The sequence below is a fragment of the Dipodomys merriami genome, unplaced genomic scaffold (assembly GCF_024711535.1).
Source record: "Dipodomys merriami isolate MVZ:Mamm:240054 unplaced genomic scaffold, mDipMer1.0.p SCAF_12, whole genome shotgun sequence".
NCBI lineage: Eukaryota > Metazoa > Chordata > Mammalia > Rodentia > Heteromyidae > Dipodomys > Dipodomys merriami.
In genome coordinates, this window is record NW_027202493.1 from 39,059,137 (window position 1) to 39,074,523 (window position 15,387).

Consider the following 15,387-nt stretch of genomic DNA (forward strand, 5'->3'; position numbering starts at 1 on the left):
TAGGCAAGACCTAGGAGAGGCCACATGACAGAGTTATTAGCAGGTTCAAATCCCAGCCTTTACAATCTAAGCCAGCCATTTACCTCGCTCTGCTTCTGTTTCCTCTTGTAAAATAGGGAAACAGTAGGATTGACCTCAAGGTCATGTTGTGAGGGTTCACTGAGTTAATATTTGCAAAACACCTGGTACCTGTAAAGTGCTGTAACTGTTCCTGAAAAGAAGTATTGTAGGTATGTTATTTCATGGCTGTCAGTTTGAGGCTTTGGTGCAGAGAAGTATAAACACATCAGTAGAATCCATGGGTCTCAATAAAAAGACCAGTTCTCAGTAGGGAGTTTGGGGGCAAAGGGAATCACTAAAATAACAATCAGATTTTGCTTACCTTGAGAAAACCTTCCATAGAGCCGGGTGTCACTGGCTTATGCCTGTAATTCTAGCTACTCAGGAGGCTGAGATCTGAGGATCCCAGCTCAAAGCCAGCCTGGGCAGGAAAGTCTGTGAGACTCTTATCGCCAATAAATCACCAGAAAACTGGAAGTGGCGGCTGTGGCTCTCCTTGAGCTGAAGCCCCACAACTGACCAGCAAAAAAAAAAACCTCCCATAGAAGAGAAAGGAACCTAGTATTTGCAAGGTCTGATAGCCAGCTTTGGAGATACTTCATCAGCTTTGGTGTAATCTTTTCAGTAGACCTATTCATTATAATAAGCACAAGGCATTTCACTGTAGGTGGTCTGCAGGACTGGACAAAACCAGGAGATGATTCCACATGCTTCTTAGAACACATGATATTTTCTGAAATGCTGTGTGTGCTTTTAGTGGATCAACTCTTGTGAAATCTGCAGAACAAGTTATATTTCTCCCCCGTGATCCTGATCTTTATGAGATACCCCTCCTCCCTCTCCCACCCACTCCCAACATCCCAAGCTGAGTCCATGTCCCATGAAACCCAAAGTACGCTTCTTGAATTCTGCTATACTGCCTGGCTTTGTGTGTGGAGAGGTGATAGTTATTAACTCTTTCCACCGTGCCTTTCCCTGTGATTCTCCCATTCTCCTGGTCTGACTGTGTTGTTTCTACCCGACTTGGCCTTTGCACCTCTTGGTAAATAACACTAGAGGGTTGTGATGAAAAAATTTTTCCTCCCAGTGCAATTATTATTTTTTGTCAGTCATGGGCTTGATCTCAGGGCCTAGGAGCTGTCCCTAAGATCTTTTGCTCAAAATTAGTATTCTACCACTTTGAGCCACAGCACCACTTCCAGTTTTCTGGTGGTTAATTGGAGATAAGAGTCTCACGGACTTTCCTATCCAGGCTACCTTTGAAGCACAATCCTCAGCTCTAAGCTTCCTGAGTAGCTAGGATTATAGGTGTGAGCCACCAGCACTTAGCTAGAAATTATTTTTATTGGAGACAAAGGTCTTGCCAGATAGCCCAGGCTGGCCTTGAACTTGCAATCTTCCTGTCTCAGCTTCCTCAAGCCCTGGGATTGGAGTTATGTCAGAGACCTGTTTCCTGAAGCAGGTCACTGGACGCTTTGGCACTTAAAATCAGGAGTTGAACTTGGGATATTCTTCCCAATTGCCACTCTTTCTTCCTCTTAACAAGTGACATTATCAAAAAGGACTCAAAATAACTACTCCCTCCCTTTTTTTTTCTTTTGCTGGTCCTGGGGCTTAAACTCAGGGTCTAGGTGCTGTCCCTGAGCCTCTTTGTGTTCCAAGGCTACTACTCTACCACTTGAGCCACAGTGACATTTCCAACTTTTTCTGAATAATATTTTGGAGATAAGAGTCTCATGGACGTTCTTACCTGTGCTGGCTTTGAGCCGTGAACCTGAGTAGTTAAGATTACAGGCATGAGCCAGCAGTGCCCAGCTCCCGCCCCCCTCCTCCCCGTCTCCCCCTCCCTTTTTTTTTTTTCTTCCTTAAAGACAAATTCTCCCTGTGCTGCCCAGGCTGGCTTTGAACTCCTGAGTAGCTGGGAACTACAAGCCTTTGTCAGTACGCATTGTTTCAAACCCCTGCGCAATACCACTGAGATTGATGCCTGCAGGACATAGCCTGCTCTTAGTCTGTGGTCCCTGTGAGGTCTGTGGTCAGGAAGACACTGCAATCCTTACTGGTTTCTGGGGAATGAATTTTCCCTTTTTAGAAGGCATCATTAAGCCACTTCCCATTGTGTTTACAGGCAGGTCAGCCAGGGACACTAGATAAGCTGAAAACAAACACAAGTGACCTCTGCTGACACATGGAATTTGCTGACAGGATAGCTTTTAAAGCTAAATACCAAAAGAAATTAAGATAGGGTTTCCAGTAAAAGTAGAGAACTACCAGGCATGGTGGTACATGCCTGTAATCCCATCACTAGATAGATGAAGCAGGAAAATAGGGAATTTGAGGCCAGCCTAGACAGGCCTCAAAGAAAGAAAAAAATAGAAAACCATCTACAGGACTGTTTTTTCCTGAGATTAAAATGGCTTCAGCAACTCAGCCAGGATAGTGACCTCACATCCGGGAAACATCAAGATTAGATTTTGCTAATGGGCAGTCTACAAAGTTATCACAGGCCACAGGACTCCTTTTTCCTTTCTTAGAGTCAAGGAACAGTTAGGAGCTAAAAGACAACCAGCAAAGGCTTTTTGTTTGTTTCAACTCATTGTGTTTTCCTGGGTCCACAGGCTTTTGGTTTCAACCCACTGAAAGACGATTATGTCTCCAAGTCTGCGGTAGTATTTGGGGGCTTCTACCTTTTCTTTTTCACAGAGAAGATCTTGAAGATGCTTCTTAAGCCAAAAAACGAGGTGAGGCCCAGTTGCTTGTAAAGGGGTTTCTAGGAAAACCACCTGCCTCACAACACACTGTTGTGGGGGCCTGGTATGGTACTGTACCAGTGGTTCATGATTTCTGCCAAGTTATATGAGAAATGACAGAGGTCTTAAAACCAGGATCAGCCCATGGAAGGATATTTGTGGAGCAGAAGTTGGACTAGAAATGGATTTGGCCAGTGAATCCCACTACTAATAGTGGTAATTTGTCCTGAGCTAAGATTTTATATATATACACATAGATAGATAGATAGATAGATAGATAGATAGATAGATTAGATAGATAGATAGATAGATAGATAGATAGATAGATAGATGTGTGTGTGTATATATATGTATATATGTATATATGTACATATGTATATATGTACATATGTATATATGTACATATATACACACACATATATATATACACACACACACATATATATATATATATTTATGATAACATTGTGTAATCAGTACAAGGGCTGTAGGGAGCCAGTGGCTCATCCCTGTAATCCCAGCTACTCTGAAGACTTAGATGTGATTATTGGAATTCAAATAGAGTCTGGGCAGAAAATCGCTGGAGACTTCTGTCTCCATTTAACCACCAAAAAATAGAAGTGGATCTGTAGCTCAAGAGAGCACTTAGCTTTGAGCAGAAAAAGCTAGGAGATAGTGCCCAGGTCTTGAGTTGAAGCCCCAGGACTGGTACAAAAAAAAAAAAAAATAGGGCTGATGTTGACTAGTAGTATATAGTTCCAAAAAGCTTTCTTCAGTTACTGGCATGTGATTGTGCTGAAATGGTGGTTGAGCTGAAGGGGTATAGCCCTTATGAAGGTGGCTTAGAACAGTGGCCATCTTCACTGGATTGGGTGATGTCCTCACAGTCTACTTTGATACTTTAACACTCTATCTCTGCCTTCCCACTTGGCGAGTTGCTGTAGGTAAGAGCTTCCCTTGCGTCCCTGTGTGGCCTGTTTAGCTTTCCTTGGATGTAGAAATGAGGTCCCCCCAGTAAAATCTAAGCAGATGCCCATTTGGGCTGGTGTTTTGGGGAACAGTCACACTGACCCCCTCCCTGTTGTCCCTCTAGCATCATCATGGACATAACCATTTCACATCTGACACGCTTCCTTCCAAGAAGGACCAGGAAGAGGGTGTGACCGAGAAGCTGCAGAATGGGGATCTGGACCACATGATCCCTCAGCACTGCGACAGCGAGCTGGATGGCAAGGACCCTGGGCTGGACGAGAAGGTCATTGTAGGCTCACTCTCCGTGCAGGTTAGTGGCCATCAGTTGCAAGAGGATCTTTTAGGAGATAATGGCCTTAGCTAGGTGGATTGGCACAAGCCTGTAGTCCGAGTTGGGACACTGAGGTGGGAGGAGTTGCTAACTAGCGTGGTCAGAATAATAAGACCTTTCTCAAGAATAGGGGAATAAAAGGCTGCCGCGGACTGGGTTCTGTCGGGACGACGGAGGATACCTAGGGGAGGAACCTGGAATAGGATGGGGAGATGGCAAACAGACAACTCACACACATTAGGAGTGGATGCTGAGTGCTGAGTGCTGAGTGCGATTTAATGCAGAGGATAGCAAACTTTTATAACAGAAGTCTCATGAGAAAGGGCAAAAGGTTACACAATCTTGTTGCATGGCTTCATTCTTGGGTGGTCACCAGCTGGGCACCTGATAGGCATTTGTCTCCGGCTTATCTCTAAGGAATACAATGGGTTTGGGTTTCGATGTTTGTCACCAATTAACCATTACCTATTTTTATAGAGGCCTTAACTTTCCCATAAGATCTTTCCTGTCTCTTTTTTAATAGTAAACTTTAAGGAGACCTAGCAATTCTCTTAGTAAATAGCAGGAAATTCTCTCTCCTAAATAATTATCTCAGCAATTGCCATACATTCTTTCTATTTTAGCTGAGCCTACTGCTTCTTGTAAGTCCCTTACAAACAATTCCTTCTGCTGAAGTGACTTTGTGAAACCCCCAATACTTTTATATTTACTTATAACTTGTCTACTAGCCTTCATAAGAGGGGTTTCAGGGTAGCACTTAACTCTGGTGAGTTAGTCATATTTTTTAAGACACTCATCAGATATTGGAGTCGTCAACACTCTTAAGAAAGAGCTTTGAATAAGGGGACATTGACAATGAGCAAGTACAAAAAGCAGTAGAAGCAGTAAAAGATTAACAGGCACTCTTATGAGGGAAGAAAGACAGAAACACATCTTTTCCCAGGGGTTTTTCCAGCCTTTTCCCAGGAGTAGGCCTCTTAGAAGCCCTATTCTCCGAGGTACACTTCGGTGAAGTCCCAAAACTTGGAGATAGGTTTCTGTAAAGCCCCATTCTCTGAGGTAGACTTCGGTGAAGTCCCAAAACTCAGAGATAGGTCTCTGAAGCCCCTATCATGGTCTGATAGATGGTTTCCCATGCTAAGCAGACTCCACTGGAGTCGGCGTGGCAAAAGGCAGGGTCAGCGAGAATGTAACTTAGTGGTAGAGTCCTTCTTAGCCTCCATGAAACCCTGGGTTCAGTTCCTCAGTACTGCATAAACAAAAAAGCCCAGAAGTAGCACTGTGGCTCAAATGGCAGAGCGCTACCCTTGAGCACAGAGAGGCTTAGGGATAGTGCCCAGACCTTGAGTTCAAGCCCCAGGACTGGCCAAAAAAACAAAAGGCAAGGTCATGACCTAAGGGAGACAGGCAGGTGGTCCACACTGTAACCTTCTGTGGCCCTGGGCATGTGCTTTCTCCTAGGACCTGCAGGCATCCCAAAGTGCCTGCTACTGGCTGAAAGGTGTTCGCTACTCTGATATTGGTACCCTGGCCTGGATGATCACCCTCAGTGATGGCCTCCACAATTTTATTGACGGTCTGGCCATCGGCGCCTCCTTCACCGTGTCTGTGTTTCAGGGCATCAGCACCTCAGTGGCCATTCTCTGTGAGGAGTTCCCACATGAACTGGGTAAGTTAAGAGTCCCCCCACTGTACCTACTCCTTCACCACAGACCCCCACCTACTTTCCCTCTCCTCACAGCACACATTGCATTTAACACCTCCACTAAGCTCTGCACAGCCAACCACTGTAATTGTTGTACAGATCATAGTTTAGAGTGCAGAGGTTTGGTTGATTCTGGAAGGTTTTTGTTTGGTGCTGGTACCAGGACTTGAACTCACAATCAAATCCTGGCCTTTATTGGCTTGTGACTAACTTTTCTCCCTCTTAATTTTGTTGGAGAGCTCATTTTATTTCACTGTCAATGGGGTCATTGGTAGTTGCTCATCTACTTTAAAAATCCTCCAAGTTATTTCCAGCATCTAAGCTAGAAATGTGTCAGTGGGCTGGCCAGTGTGACAGATGAAGACAGTTCCTGAATAGGAAGACAAGGTGTCTTCCTCTTTCATAGCAGTCTGGGGCTATCTTTATTTTTACTCAGACTTCATCCATGGTTTAAGCAGTATGACTCATCGATGTTCTCTGTGTGCCGACTCAACCACCGTCCTCTTCTTACTCTCCCCCTGTAGGAGACTTTGTCATCCTGCTCAATGCTGGCATGAGCATCCAGCAGGCTCTCTTCTTCAACTTCCTTTCTGCCTGCTGCTGCTATGTGGGTCTGGCCTTTGGCATCCTGGCCGGCAGCCACTTCTCTGCCAACTGGATTTTTGCACTGGCAGGAGGCATGTTCTTGTACATATCTCTGGCTGATATGGTAAGTCTGCCATGGTCTATGCCCTGGTCTATGTTATGTAGGCAGAACTGGATTAGATGACTGAATGTGTGGATAGGAGGACAGCTAAGGGACACTGGTTACTTTGTTTTGGGTAACTTTACTGAGAGATCTTTCATAAATCACATAATTGAATTATCTGAGGTGTACAATTCAATAGTTGTTTTGTTTTGTTTTCTGGACATGGGGCTTGAACTCAGGACCTGGGCACTGTCCCCTGAGCTCTTTTGCTTAAGGCTAACGCTCTACCACTTTGAGCCACAGTGCCACTTCCAGTTTTCTGGTGGTTAATTGGATTTTCCTGTCCAGGCTGGCTTTAAACTGAGATCCTCAGATCTCAGCCTCCTGAGTAGCTAGGATTACAGGCATGAGCCATCAGCACCCAGCTTTAATGCAATAGTTTTTAAGAACACATTAGGTTTTGGAAGGGGCTGTGAGTGTACCTTTTTTTATTTGGTCGGTCCTGGGGCTTGAACTATGGGCCTGGGCGCTGTCCCTCAGCTCTTCAGCTTAAGGCTAGCACTCTACCACTTGAACCATAGCGCCACTTCCAATTTTTCTGATGGTTTATTGGAGATAAGAGTCTCACAGACTTTCTTGCCCTGGCTGGCTTTGAACTGTGATTCTCAGATCTCAGCCTCCTGAGTAGCTAGGATTACAGGCGGGAGCCACTGGCTCCCAGCAGTCTTTTTTTTTTTTTTTTTTTTTTGTCAGTCATGGGGCTTGAACTCTGGGCCTGGGCACTGTCCCTCAGCTCTTCAGCTCAAGGCTAGCACCCTACCACTTGAACCACAGCGTTACGTCTGGCTTTTTTTTCTTATGTGGTGCTGAGGAATGGAACCCAGGGCCTCATGCATGCAAGGCAAGTGCTCTACCACTGAGCCAACTTCCCAGCCCAAGTGTGTCTTCTTTTGAAATTTGTTGTGGGAGGGGGTTCATTGTGACATTTCCATTCATGTATACAATGTATCCTAATCAGCTTCACCCCCTCTAACATTCTCCTACCTTCCACTTTGCTTTCTTAAAATAATTCTAGTCCAGACTTGTTTTGAATTGTGGTCCTCAGATCTCTGCCTCTATCTAAAATTACAGGCATGAGCTACCAATGCCTAGTTTGGAAATAATACTTTTGATGAGAGCACTGGCCCTCACCATCCAGCCATATCCCATGGAAGCAGTCAGTTCAGATTTTTTCCTCCCTTGTGGGAGCCTGCTCATGAATAGTTCAGATGTGTTACATTACATCTTGTCACTGGCCTTATTGACCTAGCAGCCCTTGACCTTAAATCCCGTGTTATCCCATTCTCTGACCCCTTATACAATTGCTGGATTGCTCCAAGAGGTCTCCAATGATGACATTTTGTAGTAAAAATATATTTTTTCAAATGTTTATTTGTTTTTTTGTTTTTTTGCAGTGCTAGAGATTGAACCCAAGATTATACATATTAAGTAGGCATTGTACCACCGAACTATATCCCTAGCCATTTTTCATGTGTTTTTGAAGACTTTTTTTTTCTAAAACAGGATTTTTGTCTTTAGCCAGCATTTAAATATTCAAGTCTACAGGCTTTCTTTCAGTTTTATTAATGACTAGGTCATTTTCTATATTAACCTTATCAATAACTCAAGAATTTATTTGACTGATGCTCAGCGCTGCATTTTACCTGTGTAGCTGTAATCACCGGAAACACTTTGGAGGGATGCTGTCACATTCAAGTCCTAGCTACTGCTGCTGCCCATTTTGTCAACCAAACTGTAATATACCCCAAAATTGTCCCATTCTTAGATGGTAAAGAAAGGTGAATTTCTATTCTTCCATTTCTCTTTTCTTAGTTTCCTGAGATGAATGAGGTCTGCCAAGAGGATGAAAGGAAGGGCAGCGTCCTGATCCCCTTTGCCATCCAGAACCTGGGCCTGCTCACGGGCTTCACTATCATGTTGGTCCTCACTAAATACTCAGAACAAATCCAGATCGGGTAGGACCCTGCCGGAAGTCAGTGGGATTGCACGTCGGGCCATGGGTTGCATCTAGTCCCTTGCCTGAGGACTCAGCATCCACAAAACACCTGGAAGAGGCAGTTCCCTTAGAACTTGACTCAGACTGCCGGCCTTTGTTCAGATGTCAGCTGTTTTAAAATACTCTGTCTTAGGAAGAAGTTGCCCTGATAACCATTCTCTAGGTAGTGCCTAGCTCCCTCCTCTCACAAGGATTCTAGAACCTGAATGCCACGTACAGGACAAGCTTCCCTTTTCTCTCTGGCTACTCTGGCCTTTCTCTCTTAGAAGAAGCACCAAGAGATTTTGAATTTCATACCCTACACGTAAAAACAGAGCCCATGGTCATAGGTTGGTTATAAATACCAGGCGTTCATACTCTGGGACCCATCAATCAAAATGTACTCTCTGGACCTCAAGCTGGCTCATTTTGAGAACAGGTTCTTCTATTCTTAGAGAGAATGAGCAAGAGACAGAAATCCCTACCATTTCCCCAGTCTTTTCATTGCCTCTAACTTCTGTCAAAGTGAACTAAAAGTCAGAGCACCTCAGCAGGGCAGACAGAGAGGCAAGGATCAGCCTGAGTGAGGAGGGAAATAGTCTTGTAATGTTCCTTTGTTCCCGCTGGATGCTGGGTGTTGGTTATGTGCAGTACCTGGCACCTCAGGACTGTCGGGAGAGCTAATGTGGAGGTTTACTTCCCTGGGTCACCTCTTCTGTTTTGGTTAATTAACACTGACAGAATGGAGAGGCAGAAGATCCACAGAAAACAATTGGTCTTGCAGTGATTTCCACCTTCTCTTCCCAGTTTCCTTCTTCTAAGACTTTAATACCTCCCTTAAAGCACATTCTGAGCACATTTGTTTGTATTAGAGGCGGAGATCGCACAAACTTCCTACCCCTGGACACATCTTCTGCTTTAGAATAGCAAGCTGAATTGAAGAACTGGGATGCAGCAGTTTGTGCTTTACTATGACAAAGGGTAATCAGAGATGGAATCCGTGCAGGCATAACTTAGGACTTGCTAATCATATGAATAAAAGTTTGAGTACTAAGGGATTCGGGACTCTGGTCAAGATTGTGAGTTATGGCATTGCAGGTGCCATTGCTGTGAATAGGAATTAAAGGTACTGGCTAGGTTATTAATTCCTCCTTTGCTCCAAACAAGAAAAAAAAGGTGAGAGCACTCGCCTTGAGCTGAAGAGCTGAGGGACAGCGCCCAGGCCCAGAGTTCAAGCCCCACGGCTGACAAAAACAAAAACAAAAAAAAAAAAAAAAAGAAAAAAAAGGTGAACCCTGTATTGAGTGCGAATCGCTCTAATTCTCTCCAGAAAACAGATGGATATGCTTGTCTTTTAACACTATAGACCAGCCTCAGGCACTGTGGCACCCTCCCTACTCCTCTCCCCCTTCTGTAACTCTGGCTTCCAGGGGAGCTCATCTCCAGGTTCACTAGGTGAATTGATTTATTATTATCATATTGATAATGTGGATTCTTTAGCCACTTTGGGGAGTCAGTCTCTCCCGGAGCCTTTCTTAGTGGTGCCCACAGTTGCAACCCAGGGGCCATGTTCATTCACATGACCGACGAGTACAAGTTCATTGCCAATGTCAACTGTCCCATTAGTAATTAAGAGCAGAATCTTTTTTTTTCTTCTCCATGGGAAACAGTCCTCTGCTAGGAATATTCCTGAAATGAAGATGAGTGAGAAAACTGGTTGTGATACTTGCTAAATGTCTCGCCTGTTGTTGCCTGTTGACTTGGATAAGTTTTGAGACAAGTCTGAGGAAGGAGGAAATTTCTAAATCAAGATTCTAGATTGAATGTCAGGACTGAATCCTGGTAGGGTTGGGGTCTAGTTTTACCAAAGAATTAATTCCTTGAATGTCAGAATTTAACTTTTTATATTATCATTGTTGTTATTGTTTATAATGATTCTTTGTCTTTTCGGTTTTGTTTTTAAACTGCTTTCAGGAGGTGGCAGAATATAGCACTCTAGGGCTGGGTTGGAGCTCAGTGGTAGAGTGCTTGCCTAGTGTGCATGAAATCCTGGGTTCTATCCCCAGCATCACCAAAAAAAAAAGACTGGAAGGTTTTGCTTTACCTAGCTCACATTGATGTATTAAAATGTTAATATTACCATTTTTCTTGAGTAGAACATGGAGTTAAGAGTTAGTGAGTTTTCTTCATTTAGGAGAGAAGCTTAAAATCTTTTAACAAGTTGAACAGTAAACATGAAATGACAGGGTGTGTGCCTTTTTTGTTTTTCTTTTTCTTTCGTGCACCTACAATAAACAACCCATGAACTTTGCTTTTACAGACAGCTAGCTGCCTCCAAGGGGAGCCCTCTTGAAAGGGCATGGGTGCAGAGGCCAGCCCCAATCAGAGCTTGGGAGGGAGGGGTGGACACACTTGGGTCAGCAGGTTGCTGCCATTGGCCACAGATTTGCCCATGAATTGAAAACATGGCAGTGTCTTTTTTTTTCTTTTGTCTTTTAAAAGGTGGATTTGCAGTTTCAAGCATCTGTACATATTAGAAGTCTGAGACAGTGAGTTGTTCAGTGGACTTTTGTCCCCTGGTGTTACACCATCAGTCTCTCTTTACAATTGAACCAGCTTCCTGTCAACACAAGCAAGGACCCCTTAGCAGGCAATAGGGTTCCACTTTCACCTCACTGCATACCTCCCCTCTGTCCTTGTCCTCAAAGGCATTTTGTGTCTAGTGTCCATATGGGACCATTCTTCAATGGTCCTTCAACTTGGGATGAAAAAGACTTCTCTGTTTAGGTAGGCTAAGGTCTTCTTCCAAAAGAATTGAGTAATATTCTGGAAATCTGCTTTTTTAAGTAATTTTTTTTTTTTTTTTGCAAGAGAGAGGTTAGGTTTTTATTCATATTTCCTCTTTTACAATTCTGCAATTTCATCACAGTATTTTTTTAAATAACTCAGGTGTTATGGGAAGAATTAGAAAAGAAAATTAACTTATGTGGACTGTAAATGTTTTATTTGTAAGATTCTATAAATAAAGCTATATTCTGTAACTGTTAAGAGTCCGATGTGTTGTCTTGGGGTGTAATGAAGACTGTTTAACACAAGGTGGCGATCATGTCCTGCTGACTTTCCAAAGCTTGCTTTACCAGGTTTTAGATTTTAACTATGGAAGTTTTAGAAAAGTCCTTAGTAGGGGCTGGAAAGGTGGCTTAGTTGAAAAGGTGGCTCAGTGGTAGAGTGCTTGCCTTGCATGCCTGAAGCACTGGGTTTGATTCCTCAGCACCACATAAACAGAAAAAGCCGGAAGTGGCACTCCGGCTCAAGTGGTAGAGCTCTAGTCTTGAGCTGAAGAGCTGAGGGACAGCCTCCAGGCTGAATTCAGACCCCACAACCAGAAGAAAGAAAAAAGGAAAGAAAAGAAAAAGAAAGAAAGAAAGACAGGCAGGCCCATAGTATGCTCACTTTAAAACTGAATAGCTTGGCTGGGAATGTGGCTTAGTGCTAGAGTATTTGCCTAGCACGCATGAAGCCCTGGGTTCAATTCCTCAGTATCACATAAAGAGAAAAAGCCACAAATGGCACTGTGGCTCAAGTGGTAAGTGATAGAGTGCTAGCCTTGAGTAAAAGAAAATATTATTTATTTTTCACGGAGCCTGTGTCTTCACTTACTTGTATGACAAAAGAATTGTGAGATTTCTTAGGAAGAACTTTCGAGCTGGGACTCTTCCTCAGTGATAGCATGCTTTGCCTTCCAACCATAGTCAAAAGGCCCTGGGTTCTAGCCCCAGCTCAGCAAAACAACAAAAAACAAAGCTTCCCATCAATCTGTTTTCCCTTTTCAAATCCACTATTTTAAATTTGAGTTGGTTTAGTTTATCTAAGCCATATGTGTGTTTCTTATGAGAAACTATCCTCTTGTAGACTTAAAATTCTAAACTTACATTTCCTACTTGTAAGGCTGAAGGAAGTTATTTTCCTTCAACAGTGGAAATAAGCCCTCAGGTAAAATAACTGATTTACCCTCATGACTTATGTAAATCTGAAGTCCCCAAATGACTAGTTCTCAGTTGGATCTTTCTATTTAGCCAAATGGGCCTGGAACTCCTGGTACTGAGATTACAGATGTACACCACCACACCCAGCTAGTCCTTTCTTTAAAAACAAAAATTTCAATAATATTAAGCGGAGCTGGGTGCCCATCACTCACACCTGTAATCCTAGCTACTCAAGGCTAGCATTCTACTGCCACTTCCAGCTTTTTCTGTTTATGCGGTACTGAGGAATTGAACCCAGGGATTCGTGCATGCTAGGCAAATTTCTCCATTAAGCCGCATTCCCAGCCCATATTAGTCTTTTAATGTGTATCACCTTGCCACTGTACCATCTGCTATAGTTGCTCAAAATTACAATTATCCATCCTTTGGATTCTGCCATCTTTGCAGATAGGAAATCCTACCCTGTCCTCCTACTGCCTTCCCAGGCTGGGTTTGGTTTCTCTATGCATACCTCAATTACAGGACTTGAATTGCAATTCTTTTACACCAATTTCCTTGATGAGGGTGGGGGGAGGGCATGGGCCGGTAGGGGACGGGAGGAGTGGGGGGGGGCGGCGGGAGGAGTGGGGATATCTGGTTTCCTTCTCTGATCTCAGCACCTGCCATCCTGGAAGAAGAACGAAAAATGAAATGCCTGTGTGTTCTGGGTTGAACTTCTTCCCCTTCCTGTAGCAGCAGCTGCTGTGTTGGTGTTAGTTTTACTAATATCTTACCTGGGCGTTCTTTATTTAGAAAGAGGTGAATTTGGGGCCCTCTCCAGACAGAAGTAAACAAACAATTAAGAAGATTAAAAACCTTGACCACAACCATCTCTTTGTAATCCTCTTAACCAACTAAGCCCCTTAGGACATTTTTGGTGGGAGGTGAGACACTAAAATTGGAAGGTGTTATTGATTAGTGTTTTCCTTCTGTCTGGCTCTTCAGCCTCTTCCTTTACCGGTAACTCAGCAGTGCCTAAGTGGTTAGAATAAAATCCAGTCCAACATGGCAGAGGCACTAAATGCGGACATGGGGCTTTTGAAGAGTAGAAAAAAAGAAATGCCTTAAAGATTTTGTGTTTATCATGATCTAGTATGGAACACCTAGACTTCCAAAGACTAATACATTTAAATCTCTACAGAAGTAATTTCCTTTGCCCTGGAATAAACTGAATTATATCCCACTCAAGGTAAATGGCTTTTGCTGGGGTGGGCAAGGGGGGAGGGCTATTAGTGATTCAATTATTGAAAAAAAAAGTGGTTGGCAAATCCAAAAGTCCTCATCAGCCTTCAGCTAAGTATATTAACATCCACCAACCAAAAAATAACGTTTTCACCAATAGTATAGTCCTTGTCAGATGCTTATGTCACAGTTTAAAGGGAGGAAAGGAGTTTAACACTGTCCTGTGCTAACATTGCTCTTTGGCCCTGACAATGTGTGGTATCCCAAGATGATAGTATCAGTTACAGTTAGGAGATGACCCAGAAGTCCTCAAACCCCGGTAATTATAAGTCCAAATCTACCCCTCCTCACCTCTGCCATCTGTAGCTTGCTCCTAGATCTTTCAATTTGCCTAAGGATAGGTCTAGGCAGTAATTCCTCTAGATTTTCACCAAGTGCCCAAAGGAAACATGAAGCTATCAGTTAATTTCCTGCTGGGGGGCCCTAACCAAAATTTTCTTTCTTTTCTTTTTGGCAGTACAGGAGCCTCAGGGCCTCACACTTGCTCAGCTTGTTTGCTCACCTGAGTCATGCCTCTAGTCCACCTCTTTGCCAATCGTTTTATAGATAACCAGATTCTAACAGATTTTTTTCTGCTTGGCTTGAAATTGCCAACCTGTGGACCTCAGCCTCCTTGAGTAGCTAGGATTACAGGCATGAACCACCAGTGCTAAGAAATCTTTTGATGTAAATCTAAATGAAATGTTTAAAGTGTATATCTTCCTGCATTCACATAACTAATGAATGAAAATCTAACGATGAAGCCCAGTATTGGTAGCTCATGTCTATAATCCCAGCTACTTGGGAGGCTGAGATGGGAGGATCAAAATTCAAAGCCAGCTCAAACAGACAAATCCAAAGGACTCTTATCTCCAGTTTGCTAACACAAAGCTAGAGGTGGAGGTGTGACTCCAGCGGTAGAGTGAAAAAACCAAATAAGAACTTGAGGCACTGAGTGCAAGCCCCAGTACCAACACAAGAAAAGACAAATTTAAGGACGACACCGAAATCAGTTAATGGGAGATTCCTTTAAAAGAATGTGGTGGCAACTCTCTGGGTTTTAAGCACTAAAATAAAGGATTGGGTTTTTAATTATAGATGCTGAAAAGGTAGACAAATATCCCTTCAATTTTGAGTAACTTTACAGAATGGGAAAGATACTCAGGTTTCTTGTAACTTTTTGAGTGAAGAAAATTAGTTCTTTGAAGCTGTCTTTGCTGGTGACTATGGACATGGCCCATGAGAAGAAAGGCTGACAAACTCACATGCTTTATAATAATGCCGGGCCAAGTTGCATAGGATTCTGCTTTTGTCCTTCTTGAAAATTGATGAACAGAGCTGAGAAAGTGGCTCAGTGGTAGAGTGCTTGCCTTGCATGCATGAGGCCCCGGGTTCGATTCCTCATCACCACATAAGCAGAAAAGGCTGGAAGTGGCGCTGTGGCTCAAATAGTAGAATGCTAGCCTTGAGCTGAAGAGCTGAGGGACAGTGCCCAGGCCCAGAGTTCAGGCCCTACAACTGACAAAAAAAGAAAAGAAAATTGATGAGCAGAAGACGGTTGGAAACTTGATTCCTTCCTTCCTCCACTCCTGGAAAACTG

At 43.4% G+C, this 15,387-nt stretch overlaps 1 protein-coding gene across 3 annotated transcripts in view; it reads left to right on the forward strand.

Moving 5' to 3' along the window:
- Slc39a14 (solute carrier family 39 member 14) overlaps positions 1–11,589 on the forward strand; it is a 53,818-nt gene extending 42,229 nt beyond the window's left edge. For all 3 annotated transcript variants that reach the window (XM_070016612.1, XM_070016613.1, XM_070016614.1), the window contains 5 exons: positions 2,679–2,801; positions 3,904–4,092; positions 5,575–5,782; positions 6,343–6,527; positions 8,379–11,589. In XM_070016612.1, coding sequence (XP_069872713.1) covers positions 2,679–2,801; positions 3,904–4,092; positions 5,575–5,782; positions 6,343–6,527; positions 8,379–8,525 — 852 coding nt within the window. In that variant the 3' untranslated portion in view covers positions 8,526–11,589. The remainder of the gene's footprint in view (positions 1–2,678; positions 2,802–3,903; positions 4,093–5,574; positions 5,783–6,342; positions 6,528–8,378) is intronic.
- The last annotated feature ends 3,798 nt before the right edge of the window (positions 11,590–15,387 follow it).